This window comes from Phasianus colchicus, chromosome 17, assembly GCF_987193195.1.
Source record: "Phasianus colchicus chromosome 17, bPhaCol1.hap1.1, whole genome shotgun sequence".
NCBI classification, from domain to species: domain Eukaryota; kingdom Metazoa; phylum Chordata; class Aves; order Galliformes; family Phasianidae; genus Phasianus; species Phasianus colchicus.
In genome coordinates this window covers 11,198,679-11,223,704 of record NC_143452.1, presented here as the reverse complement: position 1 = coordinate 11,223,704, position 25,026 = coordinate 11,198,679, and the positions used below count along the sequence as shown (strand labels likewise).

Below are 25,026 nucleotides of genomic sequence, written 5' to 3'. Positions count from 1 at the left end.
GAATTGCAGGAGTTAAATTTAGAAAATTAATTGTTAAGACTGCTCTGTATTAGCTTACACTTTGTTTCTTTTGGAGATATGGAAATAAGTTGTAATGGTCAAGGAAATAGAAGCTTCCTCATTTCTCGTGATGAAGGAGGACTGTGGTTTGTCTGCTACCGACTCTCATAAGGAACACTTGGTGAAATAAAATTTGTAAGGTTCATTTTTTGTTTGGGTAGGTAGCCTTAGAGGTAAATCAACAATTAGCTCTGTTTGAAGATACCAGGAAGATAATTTTTCTATGACTTGCTCAGCTCCAGGTCTTTCAAAGGCCCTTTGAAGTTTTGCCATTGTTTCTAGTGTGAATTTGTTTGATGTGTAGCAATGTCTTTTCCATTAGGTGACTAATGTTTGATCATTTGGCATGGATCTCCTTGCAAGCTCATTTGCTACTAAATGAAAAAATATTACAAGATCTTTGTTTTCTGTCAACTATCCACTAAATTTTGTCTTTATAATGTGAAGCTGACAGAAATAGGAAACAGATCGCTTTGTTTCTGTCAGTGTTTGGTTATCTCTTAGTGTTTCTGGCTAGTGTTTTTTTCACAGTCATCTTCTGGCACTGGAAGAGAAGTATTGCTAAGCACCAAGGTTTTGTTTTGTTGCTCTATTTTTAGAAGATCAGATTTTGGTCTTCCCTGACTGTACTGAAGAAAACTGAAGTTGCTGCCATTTTTGATTGCTGGACACTGACTTTTTCATGGGTCAGCGAGGGGAATGGCCTTTAGGATGGTTTTACCATCCTGCTCCATCTAGTGGAACATTGGATGTTACATTGTGGTCCATAGAACCAAAATTAAATGCTGTTCATTGCTGACAATACTTTTTTTTTTTTTTTTTTTTTCCCCTAAGATACCATTGCTGCCATCTTCTAAATAACTGTCATGATCCTAGTATTTATTCAGTTTGGTTGGAAACTGTATGGCATTGCTTCCTTGGAAGGAAGCAGAAGGACCTGGTGTAGGGAACCTGCTTTGGCAGGGGGGCTGGACTCGATGATCTCTGGAGGTCTCTTCCAACCCCTACAATTCTGTGATTCTGTGACCTTTCTTTTCTGTTTTTACTGGTAGTTTGTGCCCTTTCTGGCACTTTTGGTCTTGCACTGGTGGTGTTCTTAATTTGCATGTTCTGTTATGAACAGTGTTGTAATGGCAAAATGCTTGGAGGTGAAATGCTTTGAAATTCTGTGCTTGTTTTCGTCGTATTAAATTTTCAAGAGACCTGACAAAAATTGCTTCCAGTAAAATCCGGTGTGATTGATACTTTGAAATGAACCTAGGGAGCACATTCTAAAAAAATGCAGCGGAGGCAAAATATGAAATGTTGCTGAGATTTATGAGTGCAGGCTTTTAATTTGAATGTGCAAACTGCCGTCATTAGAGCTAATAGGAGTTAAGAGAGAAAGTGGAGTGTTGGAGTTTGTCACCTCCTTCAGAGTCCTTTGTCCTTAGCGTTTTCCACTTATGAAGGTGCCTGTTTAAAACAAGCAAAGCATGGAAAACAGAAAAATATCTCTTTCAAAATCAGTCAACTTCCAAAAAATCCTTCCTTGCTCTTAAAAGTTGATTAAATATTTAAGCATTAAGGGATTCTTAGTCCGGAGAACCATTTTAAAATTCTAAACAATGTTTCTTTTTATTGCTCTTTGTAGTTTTATCTATTTATTTCTTTTGTTTAATTTTGAAGTGTGATTTCTCAGTGCAAAGCCTGTCTTGTTGTGGAGTCATTTAACACAGGGAACAAGTTGATTAAATCAGGAATTCTCTTAGATGAAAGCAGGGGAAAAATGTCACTTCTGGCTGCTTGTCCTTCAGCAGAGAAGTGGAAATGAAGATAATCCCAACGTAATGTGTTCTGTCTCCGTAACACTGATGTAATTATTTTAGCAGTGGTATTTTTTACTTGTTCTTCAGCAGTAACTACAGTTCTTCATGATGCCCCACTACAGCTTTTCAGTGTTTCCTCACAAGAAGTCAGCAGTAGCATTGTCTGCACCTTCTGTTACTCCCTCAAGCTCCTACCTGAAGTGGCTCACACTGAAAACTGTAGGACAGCCACAGATACCAGCCTGGCTGTTTGATTGCAGCAGTGATCATCACGGGTGTAAAGTTGGGAGACCTGAGCAGTAGCCCCGTCTGTTGGAGAGCCCTTGTGGTGTCCCACCCTTTATCCTCAAGTTTACTGACTTAGTGAAAACGTCACTCCTGAGGAACTTTATTCGTTTTGAAGAAGAGCTGCCTCTGCTCGTCATGAGCTTTACTGTACTTCCTGCCTGGGCATTTTGTACAGTCTCGAGCGAAAGGAAAGGAGGCTGTTTCCCTTTTCTTAGCTCAACTTACTAAGTAATTAGTTTCAATTCTGCTTTTAGAGCAGCGTGCTCTTGGAGGCTGTCACCAATTTCTGTCTGTGGGGAATATATATTAACTGTGAGGAGGGAGCAACATCTAAGAGGAGATTTCGTTGCTCTTGCATGTTTTAGGGATGTGTATAGAAGAGAACAAATGTTTTTACTGAAGCTGCCATGTGATACTCCTCTTAACTAATAATAAACAGAAGAACACAGAAGTGTCTAGACTGCAGAAAACTCCAAATGGTAATAAGTGATGTACTGTCCTTCCTATTTCTTTTCTGCAGGTGCAGGATTTCATTTTATTCAGAATAAATTACTTAATATTAAGAATCTAAGAGTCATTTCCACTGGAGTGTGCCAAAACCTGCATGTCAGATCTATGCCTTCTGTCAAGTATAAACAAACATGAACATTCTGAAGTGCTGTCGTTGCTATATTTCAACCTCAGTTTTCATTTGAGGATCTTTATTAAAGCCTCACAAATACTCCACAGAAGCTACAGTTGGAATAAGCAGGATCTCTCCCATACCAATGGGCTGTTGGTGGTATGGGGGCTTGAAGGATGCCAGCACAGTCCTGTGGGGCCTGGTGCAACATCTGTGGATGTCCTGAAGAAGACTGCTTTGATGTCAGTAGCCTTTTGATTAGCACTGCTTGCAGTGAACTGCAAGCAAAGATTGGATACATAAAGCCTCTAAGGGCTCCTTTCTAGTCTTCATGCTATTAGGCTGTATCCAAAAAACCTTGATTTTTTTGCTTTATCTAGCCTTGGCTTAGCGTGCTTCATTGGCCCCCAGTTTGATTTTTTGCTTCGTTTTACACTGCTTTCACTTCGTATCTCCCAGCTGACGCTTCCTGGTTTTGGCCAGAGTGGAAAAGGAAATAATGTGAGAGACAGCGTTTGCAACCCGTTTCACACCCTGCACTATCAGGAAGGGCTGGAAGTAGCAGTTGGGAGCCTATTCTCACGCTATTTCCTGCTGGAAAGCCTCGCCGTGCTTTCTCCTGCCGTCTGCCATTTCATGGACAGAGGAAACGCGGGCAGGCTGCTGGTAGAAGTGCAGGGAGTTGTATTTCTTGAACTTCAGCGCCAGCAGAGCCACTCTGATAGCTTGAAACTGTGCCAGGCTGCTCCAGAAGAGCTTTATGAGAAGTATTTTTTAAGATGTTTGTTTTTAAAATACTTATCAAAGAAAGGGGGAGAGCGCAGCTATTAGCTGACTGCTGTGCAGCGCTCCTAAAGGATCAGCAGATGTGGACGTCCTGTTTTCTTAATATCTGATTTGATAGGGGTTGTAAATTTTTTATGTTTTTATTAAGATTTATGGTGTGTTTTGCTTCTGGATTTGCTGACTTGTAAGAGCAATTAAGAGCCCCGATCTGAGTACTTAATGATTTTCTTCCACACTGATTTCACTTCACAACAAAGTTCCTTTCAGAGAACGTGCAGTAAAATGTGTTTGCTGAAAGTCTCACCTTTTTAAGTAGTGGCTGATTTATCTGTGGTACTGTTAGTCTGGGTTCTTATTCCTATTTATTACTTATTTTTTCTTTTTACTTTCTTTCCACTCAGTGTGCTTTTGGCAGAGCCTTTCCCCTCATCTTCAGCTCTGAGGGCTGTGTCTGAGTACTTCTGTTCAACAGGACAGTGATTTCCCTGGCCTGTATTTCTGGCACATATGAGCTTCCTATGGACATCAACAGTTACACTTTTAAACGTTTTTTTTTTTCATGAAGAATAATATCCATGTCCCCTCTCGCTGGTCTAAAGCTGATGAGCTTGCCTCCCACTACGTGAATTCTTTTGCAAGCCAACAAATAGACCCTAATTCCTCATTCTTGCTCTTACTTGTAAAAAAACTGTTCCAGAACACTGACTGGTCATTGAAGTAGGGTCTCTGTTTAAACAAAGTTAAGTTCAGGTAGAAGAAGACACAGCTCAGGTTATACTTTCTCCACAGTCCACTGGAATATTGGGTGCAGTGATTGCTGTGGATGATGGGAAGCACAGTAACTCCTGAGTTTGTGGGGCTTGAGCAAAGTCAGTACCAAGAAAAGGAGTCTGAATGTTTAAGTTGATTTATACCTAACTACTCCAAGCACCTGCCCGTTCTTGCTGACTGTTTGTAGCAGGAATGTGTCTGCTGGCAAGTGCACTGAAGACAGGATTACCTAAATTTAGCCAATAAATGGATTATGAATCCAACACATTCCCACTGTTGTCACAGCTAATCATAAATTCACAATTTCAACCTACACTCAACCCCAAATAAACTTCTCTGTCTCTGAAACAAATTACATTGCAGTATGAAGCCAGATAAGACAAAAGGTGTCGTGGAGTAGCTTGATAGAATTAGGAACACTAATAATGCAAATGTTGAAATTAATGATCTGTAATGGCAGAAAGCTTTAACAGCCCCAAATGTGAGTGATTTAAGAAGTCACGTCACAGGCTTTTGAGGTGTGTGTGAAGCCCACCACATTGTTCTCAATTACTCTGAACACGTTTAACTCTGCTCCAAGAGTCTGATTTCTGCCTCCGTTTTCACTCCACCACTTTTAGCCCCTCGCACCCAGCCCACTCATGCACCTGCCACTTCTCTTTCTCTATTGTCCTACACCTCTGTTGGTGCATCGATCCCTTTCTGAAGATAACAGCTTCCTTTCCATGTCTGGCATGGGACAGCCAGCCTAGAACTTGTCCGCACCTTCTTGACCCAGTCCTGCATCCAGATAGTCCTGCTTTGCTCTTTAAATGTATCTCTTACTAATTTCTGCAGGAGTTCAGGATTAATCTTACTTCACCTGTTCTTAGGTACCTGAGTTTGAGAAATGAGCTTCCATTTCCACTGTGTTCTGCATTGGCTTTCACCTACAAATGGAATGCTTGCCCACACAACGGCTGTTTCTGTTTTTCAGTGACGGAGTTTACTCAGATGGGGCACGCTTTCGCTTTGGTGTATTTCTAAAACTTCTTCAACGTGAATTTTAATATTGTATTTGAATAAAAGTTGTCAGCAATATAGTAAGTTTCTTCTATGATCATGGGTAGAAAGCAGAGTTTAAGCAAAGAAAGCAAAATCTTGGGCTTTTTGGAAGCAAACATGAGGGGATACAGCAGTCAGTGTTGATGTTAGAATGAATTACTTAGGGTAAGAAGTCATGATGAGAGGAAGAGTTATGTATCTGTGAACTCTGTAAGGCAGTTGTGAATTCAGGAGTGTTATGTTTTTGTATCTCCTGAAGTTTTAATCTTTAATTTTGAAAATGGTCGTTTATTGAGTAGCTATATTAAAAAACAGAGCAAGCAACATCTTGAATTGCCACCTTTATTCTATTGGGAGTCATACAGGATTGCTGTAGTGGTGCAAAAAACGCAGCAGCCACTCTAAGTGAGTTCTAAAACTGTCATTATTACTTCTTGAGGACCCCCTCACCCCATGCTTTCACTGCCCACCTTTGTGCAGAGCAGGGGCCTGGAAGGAGACTCTCCCAGGGCTGTGGCTGCCGGGCAGTGAGGGGATGGCTGCGGTGGGCTGGAGCGGCAGGAGCTTGGGCTGTGTTGCTGCAGAAAAGGAATACTTCAAGATCAGAAGAGAATACTGCTATTAGATTAACCTAAAAAGATATTGTAAGACCTGATTTAAGACTTGCTTAGGAAAAAAAGAAATTAAAAGCAACAGTGTTCCTAGAGATAGGAGGCAGGAGAAAATTTGTGCTACAAGTTTGAAATTAGGCCAGTACTTGTGTTGGTCCAATGTGTAAACGCCAGGTTTGATTCTCCATTTTTCCATGGGCTTAAACACTGCAGATATGTCCCTGTGGCACCAGTGAGGGGGTGCTCAGTGCTGCTGACTAACACGGTCTCTGCTTCCCTTTCATCGAGCACGGGAGTTCTCATAACATGCTGAAGCTGTTCCTTCACTGAGGTTTTTAATTTAAACTTCTTTTGTCTGAGTGCCTGCCTGCATTTGCAGGTGTTACTGAATTTATTATCTTTGATAGACCCCAGACAACGGTGCCTGCGTTGCATTGGGTAGAAGTGTAGCAGTGGGCTGAGAAGTTTATTGAGGCCGTGTGCTTGCATGCAGAGAATGTGGTTGTAAAGCCTTTACTGCAAAAGGGGCTGTCGGAGAGTGAGAACGTGAATTAAGCTCGTGTTAGGTGAATGAGTTTATCAAACTGAAGCTGAATTTTAAAAACCACAGTGTTATTTGTTATAGTGCTGATTATTGCACTGCCTGTGCTGCAAACTAAATCAAATTTCTTCTAAGTTTTATGAAGTATTTCTTACAGTATGTGACTGAGTCCTAAATGAACTCCAAGAAATCGCTGACTGATTTCAAGTGTGACTAAGAGCAATTTTGTAGGCAGGCTCTCACTGATAGGTGTTGAGATTTAATACGCTGCTTTTGAACTGATTACCCTGCTACATGCTATACACTGATTTTTGTATCTGAAACATTAAAGTCAGTTATACTTAAATATAGTTAACAAAGAATGATATTTGTGTTGTAATACACCAACAAAGTTTTCAAGAAGCTTATCTGCAGATGAGGCTAAATTACAGTGCACTCATTATGCAAGTGAGGGGTTTTCAGTATCTGGACAGTAATTTACACTTGAAACGTATTGGCTGCCCAGTAAATTTTCTGTCAAGGCTGTTAAGTGCCTTGGATACTCCACAGGGTTCCCCTTCCCTCAGAGTATGTTCATAAACTATAGCTCCAGTACAACTAGCAGCAGGGGCTGCAGCTGGGGCAGGAGGGGGCATGGCTTTGTGTGGGCCTGAGGGAGAGATTTCTGCCTTTGTAATAAAAACAACAAAACCTGCTTAGGCCCATGTGATTTTTTATAAATAAATGGAAATAGAGATTTACATGTGAATAGTGTTCACTGCTTTGTTAATATATTGCCAATGCAGGTAATGCTTGAAAAGTTGCTAAAGACCATGTCTGGATTGCACTGTCCACCACATCTGCTATTATGGCATCTCAGCTGAGTTATGCTTATTTATGTTCCAAGATCAGTGACTGTCAGAAGGAGTTAGGCTCCTTGTAAGCCTCATGTCTGGGAGGTGAACTTTCCTCTTTGTAAAGAGCTTGGATGTTTGTCTTTGGTATTTGTTCCTCACACAGAGCCTCAACAGTGAGCTGAGCTTTATCCTGTTGAGTCTGCTGACTGTTGTGGTATTGTGATCTTTTCATTTGCTCTGCCTGTCACAATGTGCACCAGTAAGCACAGATGTTGCAGTTAAGGCGTTAAGTCTCAGCTTTGCCCTTAATGGCCTCTGCCCACCACAGCTACTGGAACACTTCACCACTCACCTCTTCCTCTGAGTCCAGCTAATTTAGCATCCATGTGCTCTGTTACCAGAGAGCAGACTTAATGCAGCTTAATTTCCCCATTTGTTAATTGGTGCAGCTTTTCTTCTTGAGGAAGAGTATAGAAGCTCCTATCAGTGAATCCTTGGATGATTTTGGAGAGTGTGAAGTATTAAATGAAATCAAATGAGTGAAGGATGTTATTGTTCAGGCTGTTATGATAATGATGAAGTATTGTGGTATCATCAAGAGTCTTTGGTACGGTTAAATGGTTTTGCTGAAGGTGTGAGAAGACAAACCTGGAGATCTTTCCTCCTGTCTTAGCAGCGTGGATGATACGTTCCCCAAATGGGCTGACACTAGGATCCTGCTAAATGAGAGTTTGCTTTGAAACTAAAATGTGCTGGATGGATGGAGTGGGGGGTGGTCTTGTGTCTTACACGACATTACGGGTATATTGTGTTTGTTGTTACCACAGTGTTTTATGAAGGGATCCAGTATTTAAAATGTGCTGTTCAGAGACCTATTTAGAGAGTTTTGGAGAAGACATGTCAGATAAGAGAATGTGTCAGGTTGTAACTCATTTTATTGTGATTTATGTGAATCATTCTGTAAATTTACAAATATCCATATGCTCCGTGTTGTGGAAAGCCCTCTGAGAGGGAATCCTAGGCGAGATCCTTGGCCATTGCGTCTGGAGTGCTTCACTGTCTGCCTGTGTTCCATGGAGCTGAGCTACTCTCGGATCCATTCATTTTGTTAGCAAAGAGCATTTTTCATTTTCCCAAGCTCTCTTCAGCTACCACGAGCTCCGTGTTTTCCTCCCAGCTTTCTCCTGTTGTGTGTGGGATGCTAAGTGCGGCTGCGAGGAGTGTCCAGTGTCCCTTTTCTGTAAGGAGGGTGACTGGGGGCAGGCAAGGAAGAACAGGGCACAGCAGGGCTGGATGGGTCAGAACAGAATGGCTTTCATTAAAATAAGTAAATAAATATATAAAAATCCACCCTAAAAATAGAATCCTGGCCCTCAACCAGTTCATAGGATCAGAAAGGTGTTGAACCATTTCCCAGTTTCAGTCTGATTGGAGCCAAGCCTTAACAGATTCTTGTGAAGCTGTAGCTCCACTACTGCTTAATTGTTTCTTGTTTTGAAAGATAATTAGAAACTTTATTTTAAAATAGTAACTTTAGCATTCAGTCCATTAAATTTGTCACCAAGATATTTTTATTAGACTTCCAGCTGTTTTCTTATTGGAATTGTGAACTAAAAATAGGTAGGATTTCTGCGGTTGTGAGCAGGGGCTGGTACTGTACTTCCATTTCAGCTCCTAATGATGTGAAATGTGTTTGTTTCCCTCAGAGCTTTTTTCTGGGCTGTTTAAGAAGGTCCTGCTAATTATCCCAAACCTGTGCACTCTGGTTTTCTGATAAAGTCAGAACAACCAAGTGTGTTGGTAAAGAGTATGAGACTGATTTCCCTCAAGACAAATGAAAGATTTGTGCTGCACCCAGTACATTTTTATTCTCTTGTCAGACTGCAAGAGTTGTTTGTAAAAATTCAACAAATACCTTTAAAAACAAACAGTAGCAAACAGGATTGTGACTGTTATTATGAGGGGTGCAGTTTACCCTCTTCATTTGGTTCTCATGAGTAGTTCCTTTGTTGTATGTAATTAAAATCACAGTGTAGATTGTGAGATAAAGTGACAATTACTATGTTTATGTTGTATGAAACTTTGTTTTTTTTGAAACAGAACTCTGTAATTATCCAAATCTATACAAGCACTTGCTGGTTTTATACATACATGGATTACAGGGCAAATAAGGTTCTAGTATCCTTATTTAAATAGTGTATGTTCTAAAATCTGAATTGTTTCACGTGTGTTCCTAACATCCATGGTGTAATGTTGGATGTGCAGAAAACTAAAATGGTTTTGAGTTGGATACAGATATGTCTGTACTTACACATTTTCCCTCAACAGTCTCTTCCTGGAAATCAACCATGCATTAGAAAAATGTCATTCTTCTGTCATCATGTCACCCGCTGATTTTTTTTTCTTCCTTGGGATGCTCTTTGACTGTAACTCCACTAAATGTGTGTAACTTGCACTTAGAAAAAGTAAGGTAGGTAACAAGAGGGAGCTGTGCTGCAGAGCACTTTGGGGTTAGGATGGTTGTTTTTCTCTTGTTTATAAAGGCTTGGTGTTTGGAGCCACAATCAAGAAAGTTAGTGACCCCAGTGTCAATTATATCAACCTTCCCTCTTCCCCCCCATTCTATTGTCTTTAAACAGAGAAGTAGAAAATCTTAAGATGTGTTAATAAAACATAGGTCTCTCTAATTGAAGTAGACTCAATCAAAGGAGGGAATCTTTTTAAGTGCATGAGATGCTTGTCTGCTGAAGTACTCCAGATGTGTTCCCTTAGCAGATGTATTTAGATGCACTGTAAATTCTAGCGTGACTTATCAGTGTCACAATCTTTTTACATTTTCTCATCTGCTTGTTGGCATCCTGCTCCTTGGCCTTCCTGTGATTCATACGAAGACTGTAGTTTTACAGGCTGAAGCTGTAGAGGTGGCACGGGGTAGGGGAGAAGTGTTGAGAGCTCTGCACCTGCCACAGGGCAGCCAGTGTTCAAGACATGGCAAAAATGTCTTGCTGAAAAATGTAGAAGAAAGAAGAGGAAATGGCTATTTTTAGTAGTTGCATGTTATTAGCTATTGTATAACGTATCAGTTGCAGCACTTAGGTACCCTTTCTTGTGGTGTATCTAGTAATTCGCTGCTGGGTAGAGGAAGTGGAGTTATAATGCTACAGTGTGATAAAAGCTGCATTTCACACAGACACAGTCTCTAAACATTATGACCATGTGTAGGCAGGTGATACAGTGTAAGTCATGTAAGAACACATGTATTTTTCTCCAGAAACAGTGAGCTTTCTCTCTAGACTTTCTCCCATTCTGCCCCACCTGATTTCAGTCTCTTCCACCTCCCAGTCCTTGCTGCTGTTCTTAGTGTAAGCCGTGAGCCGGAACTCTAATTATAGTAATGCAGAACAAATGGAAATCCTGCAATTGTCTTCTGCGTTTCAAGTTGCATAGCATCTAGTTACAGGTAGCAGAGCTGTAGGTGAGCCAGCACAGCCTGTAGCTGTGTCGTGATCATTTCAGTACCACTGTTATGTGCCTGTGCTTCCTAGCAGTTTTGAATTGTATATTTATTGCCTGATTTGCAGGTTGTAAGTGTAAGATGCCCTCTAAGCTTTGGGCAGATATTTGAGCCAAGACTGCAAAGTCTTTTAGTACTTCCTTGCAATAAGACATTATAAGAGGATTCTTGTTTGAATGTCTTTTATGCAAAATAATAGAGTCGATTATTGTGCACAGCCGAAGCCCCAGCTGGGTTCACAGCCCCTCATGTATGTTGATGTGGGAGCACACACTCCATGTGGGGAAGAGAAATACCTTTTTAGTCCCTTCTCATCCTTCCCACTGCAACAATTTAGCCCATGGTTTTTAGCATCTGCTTTTGTTCACTTCTTCCCCTGAGAAATGTTCCTTTCATGTAGAAGAGAAAATTTTTAATCTGGTAATAAATAATTCAGGTTTAAGATTTCAGCCATTTAAAATGCAAACATGAGACACTGCCCTCTGCAGACAAAGTGATTGCCAAGGTACGTGCGTGTTCTCTACTGAGATGGCTCTAAGCTGTCCTGTGGGATCAGGGATGAGCAGTTGCTTGGAACGTGGATGCCCAGCGTGGGCCTGCAGCTTGGCCTTCCTCTCCCCAGGTTGCTGCTGCCTGCGGTGCAGGGCTGAGGTGGGGAGGGGCGACTGCCCAGCCGTGGTGCTGAAGCGAGTTGTTACTCAGAGCTTTGTGAGGCTTTCTTTCCAGTGTAATAAAGTAGTTAATGATGTCAGCATGCGCAGCATCAGTGGAGTTTCAGAATTAATGCTCGCTGAGATGAAATTATTTTCCACCTCTTCAATGTGTTTGTTTCACACTACGTGCATAGGTAGGTTTCACAGCACTGTTTTGTATTGATTCACGACCAGAGTGGCTCAAATCCTCCCCCTCCCCATTGATCCCACTTCCTGAGAAAAGAGTGGCTAATGCTGGGAGATTGGCAGTAATTTAGCAGAATTTTGTATGGTATACCACAGAGCATGGGAGGATGAATTTTGTTCCTGCACTGCCTGAATTTGCAGAGAACAACTTCAGATGAGGATGTAAAAACTCAGAGCCTGGTCCTTTCTCCTTGGGCCCCTCTGAAGCCTGTCCAAGAGGATTCCATTTGGGTGCTGAGGCTGCAGCTGCAGTTCACAGGTGTCACCAAACCAGCACCTTTAGCACCTGCTCAGCCTTCCATGTTCTCCTCACTTTAAGGTTCTGTTTCAAGATAAAGGTAATCGTTCTGCCATTGATGGTTTTTAGAGTTGTAATGCTTAAATAGTTATGTTCTATGAGTAATGTGTTTAGTAATCATTTAGGTAATTAAAGCAGCTTTATATAGCTTCAATAACTAGATTCAATAAAGCTAGTTTAAAAGAACAAACTTTACCTGAAGCAACTATATTATCAATTCCTCATTATAACATTGTCTTAAGTTAGGTGGAAAAGAAGGTATTTTTTCAGTCCATCCAGATTTTCCCTTCACCTCCTTTTCCCTGAGCACTCAGCAGCTTTTTTTGCACGTGTGCACCCCCCATCTCTGCACTCTTACTCCAGTCCTGTCTTTGTTCCGCTTTTTGCAGCTCCTGATACATGAGCAGTCAGTAAACTACAATAGAAATCTCTCAGTGCCAAAACCAGCAGACATAGCTTTTGGCTAAGGGAGAAAATAGGCTGAGGTTGTGCCATATCAGGGCTTTTAGTTTTCCTGCACACACTTCAGTTCTACATTCTCTGCTACTTTAGTCTGAAAAGCACATGGCCTGGAGAAGTTCACATAAAAAATGTTTGAAAGTGTTAAAATACATCTTATAAAATAAGGAATATTCTACTTTGTGCTTTACAGACATCTTAATGGGTAGAGCTTTTAATACCATTTGTACAGCCTTGTAGTTATCCTGTGGTTTGGGGAGATGAGATTTGAAGGAGTTCATATTTTTTTAATTACAATTCTGCTTTAGGATAAGTTAAGTAAAGTTAGCAGGTCTGTGGGGAAGAGAAGGGGGAAGGGCCACAACATTTTATTTAGATCATTCTCTAGTGGCATATCGTGTCAGGCAGTTCCTGAGCCTTTTTAAAGCCAGGATATTCTGTGAGATGTCCACTTAATTTTAAGCTTAAGAACAATAAATATTTAAATGTAGTTTGGGGAAATATTCCATAATCAATGTCTGTGTGCTGATGTTACCACAAGCAACGTATCAGTGAGTGAAACTGAAGTGTCTGTATTTGGGTTTTCTTTTACAAGTAGTGAAAAAGGATTCTGAACATCTAAGCAGAATGGAATTATGAAACAGGATGGCTGAGGGTTCTTTTTGTTTGATGTGTTAAATTTATATGAAAATAAATATGAGCTGGAGTTCTTCAGAAATGTGGTCATTGCCTGTGAACGGCTTTCCCACAGAAGTGGTATCTTCGTAGTTATTGTTTTTCTTTAAATTTGGCTTCCAGTTTGATTTCTTGTTCCTTTTATCTGCCTGAACGCAATGTGTACCAGTGAGAGAGAACCACTCAAATCTGACTTCTTCATTTTATTGTGTGGCCAAAGAATGCAGGAACAAAAATACTTGGGGGGAATGATTTTCACGGTAGCCTGTAGTCTTCAAAGTTAAAAGTATGAAATTGCTGTTGCAGTTCTGTATCAGTTGCTCATTTTAAAATGAATTTTTAAACGTATGTGTGGTATTAAATTCCATGATCGAGTGTTTTCAGGAGAAAAGAAGAGTAACTTTATATTCCAGCTCCCTTTGCTACTGAGAGGTGTGCTCTTTACAGACGCTGTAATGCTTGATGCCAGTTTGTCTGCCTCCTTTTACAGAGGCCTCAAGTTGTTTTTCCCAAGTTTGAAAAAGAAGAATGTATTAAAAAAAAAAAAAAAAAAAAAGACTTGCCCTGAGAAAAAGGAAAAACTGAAATGTGAGCTGCTGTGAATTGCTTAAACTGTCAGCTCAGAGCAGGTATTGACAGGTAGCTCTGTGAAGAAGCTGCCTGCCATACCAGCCAGGAGTGCCTGGAGCAACCGTCACGTGTGATGCTGGCATCAAAGAGATGAAAGAGTTGAGCTTTCAATGAGCAAGATAACTGTCAAAATTACTGCATTTTTGCATAAGAACCTAAAATATAGAGCAAAAATCTCTCAGTTGTGATGGTGCTTAAATAGGCAGAATTTTTGGATTTATATTCTCGTACATTAAATATAAGTGAACTATTTCTCTGAAGACTTTTGTACAAGTGTATTTGAGTAAGGCAATAAAGTCGTCCCTCTCACCACACTCAAAGCAGAGCAGTTGCTGGCCCTCCTATTGTTCTGGGCTCATCTGGGGCCCATATTCATCCTCTGCCTTACAACTGCTTCCCTGGTTCCTGCGGAAACTCGATCCTGGGAGCAGAATTCCTTTTCTGTCATGTAAGATCAAATCATCTCCCTCTACCTCCTTTTCTAAAATTTCTGTTAAAAATGGTGATGCCTATTTTTAGAAACCAGTTGGGGAAGTGCCTGGTTCTGCATTTTCAGTGCTTAGACTGAGTAGTATAGCTATAGTGTTACACTAAGCATACACACAAGCAAAAAAACGTGGGTACTGTCTGATTTGATTTCTCTTTTTGTATCTCCATTTCTTCAAATGGGAAAACCAGCATGGAGTATTAGTGTATTAGATCTTGCAGCATCTGAATCATATATGCCTGTATCTCATACTGTGAAGTCACTTCACATACTGTGAAGCTTTCCCACTTTTTTGAATTTTGAATGTTTTATGGTCCCTTACAACCTTACAAATCTGTGATTCTCTGAAGAATCCAAACGATTCAAGCTTCATATTTTGTGTAAAATAAATTTGTTACCAAAAAATTCCTGTAATTTTTTTGTTTTGTTCAATAATATTTGCTGAAAATCCCGATGTCACTAATTTTGTCATAATAATTCAATTTTTAAATTATGTGTATGTGATGGTCTTTAGCAGCTGAATGCAGTTCTACTGATTCGATGGCCCTGGAGGGAGCTAAAGACCATAAGGACAAGGTTCATATAAATAATTTGTTGAAACACAGTGAAAGGATATCCCATTGGGTTCACCTGTCTTAATTGCTTAGAGCAGCCTTCAGTGGGGCAGAGAACTACAGTTCGTAGTTTTTGTCAAATTAAAAATAAAATCTGAAATTGAAGCAACTCAGTGATTGGGGGGCTTTCAAAGAAATTATTTTCACTAGAGGCACTCTGTAATTATGTTCAGAAATATTCATACTGATTTTTGTCTAAATGATTTGCCTAAACAGTCGTCTTAGTCTAAGTTTGCATAAACTCTTTTCAAACCTGAAATGAGCGATCTGTTCTGTACCATACCGGGCTGTTTTTTTGTTTTGTTTTTTTAAATTAATTATTAAATTCAAGGTTTCCCTCCAAGTTCAGTCACAGGGGTAATGCAGCATGTGGTACTGTTGTGTTGGCATCTTCTGCTGTATGCGGACTTGGTCTGTGATCTTAGTCTAGAGTTCAAAACATTTGACATCAGAAAATCATCGACCTTGTTTGTAACCTTGTTTTTCTACCTTTCAGAAAGCAGGTATAACAAAAATATATTTAGATTGTGGACGTTTCACGTGGAAGAGGTCTAGGAGGTTTAGTAACGATCAGCCATGTTGGAGTTCTCATTATTCCAGCTTGCTGGCTTTAGTTATAGTAAAGACTATGGAAACAGAATTTGTTACTTTCTTATCATTGGATATAACCTTTTTCACTTCTTATATAAAATAAGAAATTGTAGTCTTTGTTCATGGCTCCTACTGAAATAACTGTAAAAGATACAGAACTTGATAGAGTGCTTAGGAGTTCGATTCTTTAAGGTGACAGTCTCTGAGAGTCATGCATGGCTAAAACTATCTTAAACATCAGGAAAGACAGAAATTTCTTCAGGTAAGTCACAGAAGCAGCTTTGTAGCATTGGGAGCCGGGAAGCACAGATTGCCTCAGCAGTTCTCACATCTACCACTCCTGATAACCCTAATACTGTGGGGTTTGGTTTTCCCTGGCTGAACATGCCACTTACCTTCATTCTGCTTCCAGTAATACACAAATTATTCAGAAATGTCTGATATTTGACTTCTGATTAACTCAGTTCTTGTTTTATTTTAAACACTAATTCACAAGTAGAGTTAAGTATGACAAGCAAACAAATTTGTTTTGAATTGTAGAGAAGAGATCGTGTACCCATATCTGAAGCAATAGATTAGTAGTGTTTTGCAACAAACAGGATCATTAGTCAGCTCTGAATCTCTCACTGCTTTGGCCCGCAAAAATTTGGGAAGAGAAGTTAGGGAGAGAAGGAGTAGAAAGGGAAGCAAGCTAAGAAATATAGTTGCGTGAATGTTTAATTGCTGCTGCTTTTCCCATGTCATTTTTGTCATCTTTTAATAAGGATTGCACCACGTTCCTCCCTACTCCCTAGCACAGTGTTCCCGCCACAGGCTTGCCCTGGAATCAAATCAGAGCACAGTGATCTCATTCATACCGTTACCTTTCATTTCTGGACCCAACCTTAGCCTTAGATCAGCTTAAGTTTCCTCCTGGCACGGTTTCTGGGGTGGGGTGAGGGGCTGTTCTGGAGTTATTTAACATATACAGGCTTGTATTGTGGGGTGTGCCTTGGAGGCATATGGTAGGAAGTTGTTTTTAATCAGCCTGGTTTTGGTGGTTGTGAGGGTGCGAAAGTACCTTTTTACAAGTGAAGGCAGCTGGAAAAACCTGGAGTGTTGGGCCTTGTTTTTGTGCATCGGTAGGAGAAGCCTGGGGAGAGGATTTCTGTTGAAAACCGGTGATCAGCGGTGTTTGGGTTAAAACATGCCCTCGGTCGGGGGAGCGTAAAGCAGCAGCAAATGGGGACGGCATCCTTCCAAAGCCGCTGCCGAGGGGAGGCCGAGCCCAGGAGCTGAGGCCCTCCTGGTGTTGTGCAAGTCAGGTCTTGTATTTATGTGTGACTTTGCTTTCTGAAGCAAGGAATATGTGCTTGTAAGGGTTTTTTATATTATTTAAATAAAACCTTTCTGTTGATTATAGGCTCTTAAATGATCTTGAAGTACCTTCATTAAAAACAATACATTCAGAATTGCATTACACCGCATGATATAAAGTGCCCTTTCCAAAAATATTTCTGTGAAAACTGCTTTTTTCTGAAGAATACGTTGTTCAGATGGCGAGTGAGCGAGCTGGAAGTGGTGAAAGGAGGAGGGGAGGGAAGTTTACATCCAGATTTAAGCCTGGATGGGAGCTACTCTACAATTTTTGGTAATGAAAATAGCTGTGGAGGGACCTAAAGAATCCTGAGGGCTGATGGTGCAGTTTGTGTTGAAGGTGTGCTCTGGGGTCTTTATGGCATACGGAAGGTATTTCGTCGTGGCTTTAGTGCTTGTTATAGCTGCAGTATTTTGATTGCCATCTGTAGTCTCTATTGCCTTTTGATAGAGCAGCTAAGAATGTATGTTTGGAGAGTCACGTTTGCTGTGTTATATCACACGGACTGCTATTTCCCATATCTGAAGGCAAAGCCGTACTTCAGTCTTACTCCTGAACTGTTGCTTTCATATGCTGCAGAAAATATTGAGTCTCCTGATTATACAAATGTCTACTGTTGGGTAATATTGACAAATACACTGAATAACATTTTTGACATAACATTCTGTTCCCACACAGATAATTTGGATGTAATTGAATGGGTTGATGAAGAGTCTGTGCTAAAAATACAACATTTTCTCACCCACTGAGGGAAAGAAAATGCCTGTTGAAAAGGCAGTTTTGTCGAGCAGAGCCGTGGAGCAGCAGGCTTTGTGCTGTGCCTCGCTGATCCAGGCAAGGCTCAGGTCTGACCTGGGTGCAGGCACGGTCTGAGAGCAGCCCAGCTGTGGTGGTGCTGGTGCTGAGGTGCAGGTTGGTGCAGGGTGGAAGCTGGGGCACCCGCTGGAGCTGAGCGAGGCCTCGGCCATCCACAGCCGGGCTCTGTCGCACTCACATAAATGCTTAAATATGCAAAGCTAAAAAACTACGGCGATAGTTAGCGGGGAGACTTTTGTAGTTCTCTTTTTCCTTCTGTTTTTCCTTATTTTAACGGTCTTGTGGGCAAAATGCTTCATTGTTACGGTTTCAAAAGTGGTATGGCTTTGCTGCAGGCTAGGGGAAAAGGAGGAGAACTAGATGTTAGGGAAAGGCTGACAGTTTAGTGTGCAATAAAGTAACTTTTATACTTCTCTAAATCAGCCATCAAATAAACCCTGTGCTAACAAGCAGTCGGGCTCGCTCCCTGCCCCAGCGAGGTGCATTGTACCTTTCCAGCCTTTGAAAGTGCCTGTGCCTATTTTTATTTGCAGAGCTGGGGCCGGGCTGGCCCCCTTCCAGATGTGTCTCACAAGATTTGGTGCTGCCGAGCTATTTATAGAGCTGTGGTTCCATTGTCATGGCAACCATGCTGGAGGCCAAGGCGGCTGGGAGCTATTTCTGGCCTCGTGCTGTAATGTAAAACTGATTGGGAAAGTTAGTGCATCCTCTGAGCCAGACTAACTTTAGACAGGCAGGGAGAAAAAAGAGACAACCACCATTTCTTTAAATAGATTTTCCTTTTCTCCTGCCTTTTCCCCATTTGTGCTTTTCAGTCACTAGCGATTTTTGAAAGGCGGGTTTGCATCCAGCCCCGCTTACCCAAAATCCATTCATGCCTCACGGCCTCGGGAGTGCTGCGTGCTTCTAATTAAGCAGCTTGGGAAGCAGGGAGCACAACCAGCAAGGTTTGTGTTTCGTGGCAGCACAGAAATACGGGGCTCTGCGGGTTGGTTGGTTGGGTATGTTCAGGGTTTTTGCATCAGTTGCACTTCTTTATACTCCATAGTTTTAATATTCTATTTTTTAATGCGCGCTTCATGTTCTCCACGCCATATAAGGAACTGTAACCTTGATTACCACAAGATGATTCCAAATATATGGAGTCATACTTTTCAGCTTTCTCATTATTTGCTACAAAACGAGAGCCACGGTGCCCCTCCGCCTCCAAGCGGCTGGAACGCGGCACGGCCAGCCACGTGCACACGGGCAGGCCTCAGCCTCACCCGCTCGGCCTCCGCCGCTGCCAGGAGGTCACAGCGAGTGGTTGGCTTCCAGCTGGAGATAAAAACAGATCTGCAGCTTTGGGGGAAAATTTTCATGACAAGTTGCCTTTGGGTTTATTGCTGTTTGAGTCTTGTACTGTGTATCCAAGTTGGTGCGTGATATAAGCGCGGCTTTGGGTGATGTCCTCGCGTCTGAGAACTGACAGACAGAATTTTAGTAGAAGAACAGTGTGTCTGAGGGTTTGGACATGTGGTACAGAGCTCTTGTAGTTCTACCAGTCCTATTTGTTACAGTGCTGTCCGAATGTGCTTCTCTCAAATTATTTCTTAACTCTGGGGGGAAGTAGTTGAAGTAACCCAAGGGTTTTGATACGCTTTTTTCTTTTATTTCCATATCTAGTTTTGTTTAGGGGAAAAGGAGTAGTGCCTTTCTGAACGTTTTAAATGACCCAGGAGCATGTCTGTGACGTGTCTTCTGTGATTGCATTAGCAGTAGAACTTCCAGCTTTGCAAGTAATAGAAAACACCAATGTAGCCTTAAAAACGAAACAAAAGTCTACTCGTGCCTCAGTTTTAATTTTAACTGCACTTTGAGAGAGAATGTGGCAGGTTTGGTTCCATAGACAGTCCGTGTTTGCAGGATACCGTAAATACCAGCAGACCAAATGTTTGCTTATTTTATTTATGTCGTGCCTGAAACTTTGCCTGCTTTTCTGCATCTCTTACAAAATAAACCATCTGAAATGTTACAGGAATCTTTATCATTGATTTAAGAAGGACTTTTCCCCCTCTAATCTCCTGCTTGCTCCCAAGAACAGCGGGAGCAGAAAGAGCTGAGGGCAGTCGATGTGGATGTGCACGCTTGCAACGGAAAGCAGACGCTGTGCCCTGGATTTGCTGTCAGTGCGTTGGCCCGATGGGCAGCCGTGGTTTCACACTGTAACAGAGCTGACTTTCCAGGGTTTGGAAAACCCCTCTGTGTTTTATTTTTTATTTTTAACTGTGTTAAAGTTACAGTACGTAGAGGATATATTTCTGAGCCTGAATACCCATTTTAAAGAGTGCATTGCATCTTTGTGCTGATCCTGTGACTGGCTTCTGCACAGACAAAAAGCTGAAGGAAGGCTTTATCAGGCAGTTAGCTGTTTAGCTTTTAGAAAGCCATTCTTTAGTTACATAATGGAGTATGGCAAAGACTAATAAGGGAGCATAGTAGAACTAAGCATGATCTATTCTGAGAAATTAAAAATGTGCCTTTGTTTTATAAACACTATTAATATTGAGTTAAACTTCAGCTTTAAGAGAGCTTGGAATCAGTTCTGGAGCCCCTGATAGAGTGTAGATAAATAATAAAAACCTGCCCCTCATTTGTACAGTTGGTTCTTGAGGAAGATCAGCAAAGAACTATTAATTTATTTGCAGAAGTAGAAGCTTGAAATGTGAAGGCTGCGTTAAAGGTGATCAGGGTAGATCTGAGTGGGTAATTCTTAGTAATATCTTGATAGAAATACATGACTCAGAGGAAATGAAAATTCCATTTCCACTGAGTTGAGGGACTCCAGGCAACCAACAGACTCCACGTGTGCCTCCATTTTTTTTTTCCCCATCCCTTTCCTCTATCTGTAAGATAAGATGAATCTAAGATGTGCAATGGTAGAGGCAGAAAATGCAGTGGGAATTAAGGCTGGCAGGACTTGCGAAAGTGATTTACTGTCTGTAAAGTATCTCAAGGCTGTCGGAGACAAGAAACTTCACAAATACAGCATTCCATACTGCTGCTGGGGGAAGTAACTTACAAACAAATGCTCTGTTTAGTCGGCTTTGAAATTTTGAATTTATCTGCAGCATCTACCAGCACTAAAGATGGGATGTTAGTATGTTAGATAAGACACGTTTTGTATACAAATTCAGATTCTGTTGACAGAAAAGAAAGAAGCTGATGGAAGTGCAGCTTTTCAAATATAGGTGTGTGGTCAGTTTGAAGAGACATTTATGGTGTTACTGTAGACTGAAAACAAAACCTCATCCTGACAGAGCAAATTTTGGTTTTGCCCATCAACCATTTCATCGAATCACGGAGACTGGAATGTCAGGTTATTGTGTATTGAGAAGACTGTCAGGAAATGCACGAGGAAAGGTGCTCTGATTTCCCCCTCCCCATTCTTCCCCAAGTGGTGAAGTTTGCTGTTTCCAGAGGCTGAGGTTTTAATGTGTTACGTGCTTTTCCAGCACACGCTGCAGTTCTTGGTCTTGCAGCAGCATTGGTTGTTCAGGAAGCTCCCCCCAAAGAGGAATAAAGCAAAACCAGGGCAATTGTTCCTATATGAGAAAAGCTCCGTAATTAATCTGAAATTTGCATACATATTGAAGGGAAAATTGGGACACAGTTTTGGCGTTACAAACTTGCTAAAAATTTGAAATAATTGGTGGTATGCGAATGGCTTAATTACATTGAGAGGGAGCTAAAGAAAGCTTCTGTGTGTCTGTGTGAGTCCTGCTTTCGGAGCACATCCCGTATAATTAACAAAACTGGATTCTTACAAAGATGTGTGTCCAACGTTTCATATGGCTGTTTTTCTCCCTGAGCTGAGGAAAAGGATCCAAAAATAAAATGTGGTTTTAATTTCAGATTGTTTACGTTTTTTATTAATACCTTGCATTTCAATATCCCAGGGACGCATCTGCTGCTGTCCTAGCAATGCTTCATCACCAGTGTTGCTGGCCACGAATGACCTAGAATCTCTTTTATTAACAATCTCTTAGCAGCACAGCAGTAATTTTATTTTCTTTTAATAAGTAGTACAGACAGAAGCACCTATACTGAGTTTTGCAGGGCAGTAATTGTTATTTAGTCACGTTCAGAATCTGGCCCTAAGTGAGAATTGGCAGCAACGTTGAATGAATGATTTGAGTTCTAGAAAACAGCTTTCCCATAGAATTTCTGGAAAAAAATTCACAGAAGAAAAATCTGACTTTGTATCTTGGTGCAAAACTTACTCTCAATATAAAATTTGGTTTCATGGTGTGACGGTTTTGTTTGAGTTATTTCACCAAGGTCACTTACGTTTCTCACTGTGAAATTCATTGCTGACACAGTAGATGGGCATTTCTCCAACGGGCTTAGCACAGTCTGACAGCAGTGAACTCAGCACACAAGGTAGTACTTCTGTTTTGGGTAGAGCATAATAAGAGCTAAAAATAAAAATTAATGATGCCGAATTTGTTTTCATTTTGAATTAAGCTTTTGTTCTCATCTCACTTGATTATTAGTTTCATTTACTGGACAAGTTATTTGGTCTTGACTAACAATGAATAGACATCTCTGAACAGAGTGTATTGAACTTTTCTGAACTCCTGTGCTCCACTACTGCTGCTTATTTTAGACCACATTTATTGTTCCAGTTGCTCAATTGAGAGAATGATGCTTCTTTTCAATGTTTGTGCAAAAAAAAAAAAAAAAATCAACTTTTTAATGTCTTTAGCCCATTCTAAAGTTGATAGAGCAGATTTTTTTTTTTTTTTGACAAAAAGGGATACGTACAGGAGGAAATGTTCATTTAGCATTATTGCTTTGCTTGGTTTCCTTCAAATGCCACTTAGGAGCCGTGTAGGTTCTCTGGTAACTATCACACAAAGAAAGACTTTCTTTTTGAACTTGTATTGTTATAAGCATCAGATGTTACTGAGTGTTAGAGCTCGTTTCTGGGGGGAAGAAGATATATTTATTCCATTCCAATCTGTTTTACCTGGCATGGACGTTGCTGTTGGATTTCATCTCCAGTACAGTACTGCTTCTCCTGCGTGGCTGATGTTTTTCAAGGAAATCATTGGCCTAAAAATAGTCTGCATAAACAACAGTAAGAGGTTTGTACTTTCAGTTCCAGGTTGTAGCAATATCGTGTTGTTATTTTCTGTTAGTTTCCAAAATCCATTAAGCTGATTAGCAGCGTGTTTAAAAACAGAAGAAAAACCCACCTTTTGTGGAACCTTTCCTGAAGTGTTACACGTAGCTGAGTTCAGTACAAGGAGTCTGGAAGCTGCAGTGATCAGCTTTACATGTTTATGAATGTGATGTGTTCTGAGCATTTTTCAGGCATCATCCAGCTTCTGAAATCTCCACGTGATTCTGAAACTGGTGTTAAAAAAGTACTTTGTAAGATGAAAGCATTTGTGCTAGTTGGGCTTCATGACTGTCAACCGTATTTAACGTCCCCTGTGTGCCAAACAAAAAGCTTTACTTTTCCCTTGGGGTAAAAAGGAAAAGGTATTATTTATCAGCTTGGAAGAGAGAAGGAAAAACTCCAGCTTGCAAGTGGTGCAGTACACACTTGGTCATCAGTTTTATCTTTGTTCGTCTCTATGTCTCCTTTCAGAAAAGAAATTGAACTCTATTCTTTCTTACTTTTTTAATAGCATGTTTGCTGCAGTACATTTTGATATGTTATAAATTCTGTAATTCAGGCTAATCAAAAATTGCTTTTCCTTGGTCGTTGAAACAAGAAGGTGATGTAGTTGCTGGCATAAATGCCTTTGCTCTGAAGCTGCTGTTAAAACATGCAATCATTTTTCCTCCTTCCCTTGCACTGCGTCTTGTGTGTCAGAAAGCCAGCTGGGCAGCAGGGCCTGAAACTGAGGGCTGAAAACCCTGATTGATTTTCATGGTGTTTTGGTTTCTGATGTGTGAATCTGGGACTCAGTCACCTTTTTCCCCCTTTAAATTGTTGCTCACAACTGTAGTTAGTGCATGTTCAGCATCACTCTCTGTGTATAGAGATCAGAAGGGAAAACTCATCTTTTGCTGTCATTTCTGCTTCATAAGGGCAAAATGAATGCACAGGAATTTTAAAGAAAACTAAAGAATATTGGTTTGAAGACTGATTAATGTTATCAGTGAAGTTAACTGTGAAAGCATTTCCAGCTAATCTCCTATTTATATGAAAATGAAAGGTGTCTGGGGCCTGTATCAAACTGCTGCATACTTGACATGGGGAAGGTGGTGAAGGTGCCTGGAAGCATCAAGGCTGTGTTCTGAAGCTTGGTCCGTGGTGTCTGAGTCTTATGTCAACACCACAGTCAAACTTCACCCATGGGTTCCTTGAGATTTTTACTCTGAATTAAGGTGGAAGATAACTGGGAGGTTGCAGTTTGTTTGTTAAAAAATAAAAAAGACTCGATAGCTTCTTTTCTTCAAATTCTAAGAAATTGGAAGAAAATGAATCTTTCTATATCTACTATAGGTAAATATCTGTATCTATTAGTACTGCTGCTCCAGAAAGTAAACTGAGAAACTTTTCCCTACAGTTGACAGCAAAAGCAGTGTTCTCCCACACTTAGCTGAACTTGTAATGAAATCAGTTTAGGGATTTCATATTTACTAAATGACTTAGTGATAGTATACATATAAATATTATTTTCAGGATTATTAAATGCAGGTAATTTTTTGCAGTCGTTGTGTTATGCCAGCAGGACAGCTTACATTGCTCAGGTGATGGGACAGAGTTTCCCAAAGGCAGCAGTGCTGGGTGCTGCTGTGGCTGCAGCCCTCTGCTGGCTGCTGCAGGGCTGTGTGCTCCCAGTGCTGCCTTGGGAGTGCTGAGTGTTTTCCTTGTATTCAGCACCTGAATGCATTAAAACTTACCTACTGATATATGGGAACTCCCATATCTATCTGAATTTCCTGAGTATTAAAAAATATATTTTTTTCTTTTTTTCTCCAGTTTTCTAGACAAGATTGATATAGTCAAACAAAATGAGTATACACCATCTGACCAGGTAAGGAAAGTTTCATTAAGGGATTACACAATGTATCTTCACCCTCTGTCTTTTAGGATATAACTCTCATTAATTCTCCAATTGCTCTTTCTGGCACTAACGTAGTTGTTCCCATGTAGTGTACATATTCAGTATTCCAGTAAAAATTACTTTGTTGTTTGATTCTCGTACTAAGTACATTTCTTATTATTTACTTGGAGTAATTACTTATGGGTAAGTATGTAAGTACTGCATTGGTAAGTAACAGTGAGGGCAACTATTTATGGCCCTTCTTTGGGACAG

General features: G+C 40.7%; 1 protein-coding gene across 4 annotated transcripts in view; it reads left to right on the top strand.

Annotated features, from left to right (window-relative positions):
- GNAS (GNAS complex locus) overlaps positions 1-25,026 on the top strand; it is a 131,707-nt gene that overhangs the window by 97,949 nt on the left and 8,732 nt on the right. For 3 of the 4 annotated variants that reach the window (XM_031587715.2, XM_090152198.1, XM_090152199.1), the window contains exon 6: positions 24,690-24,744. In XM_031587715.2, the coding sequence (XP_031443575.2) occupies positions 24,690-24,744 (55 nt within the window). Of the gene's footprint in view, positions 1-18,569; positions 18,655-24,689; positions 24,745-25,026 lie in introns of those variants that run through there. The other variant, XM_031587707.2, reaches the window with a different exon arrangement.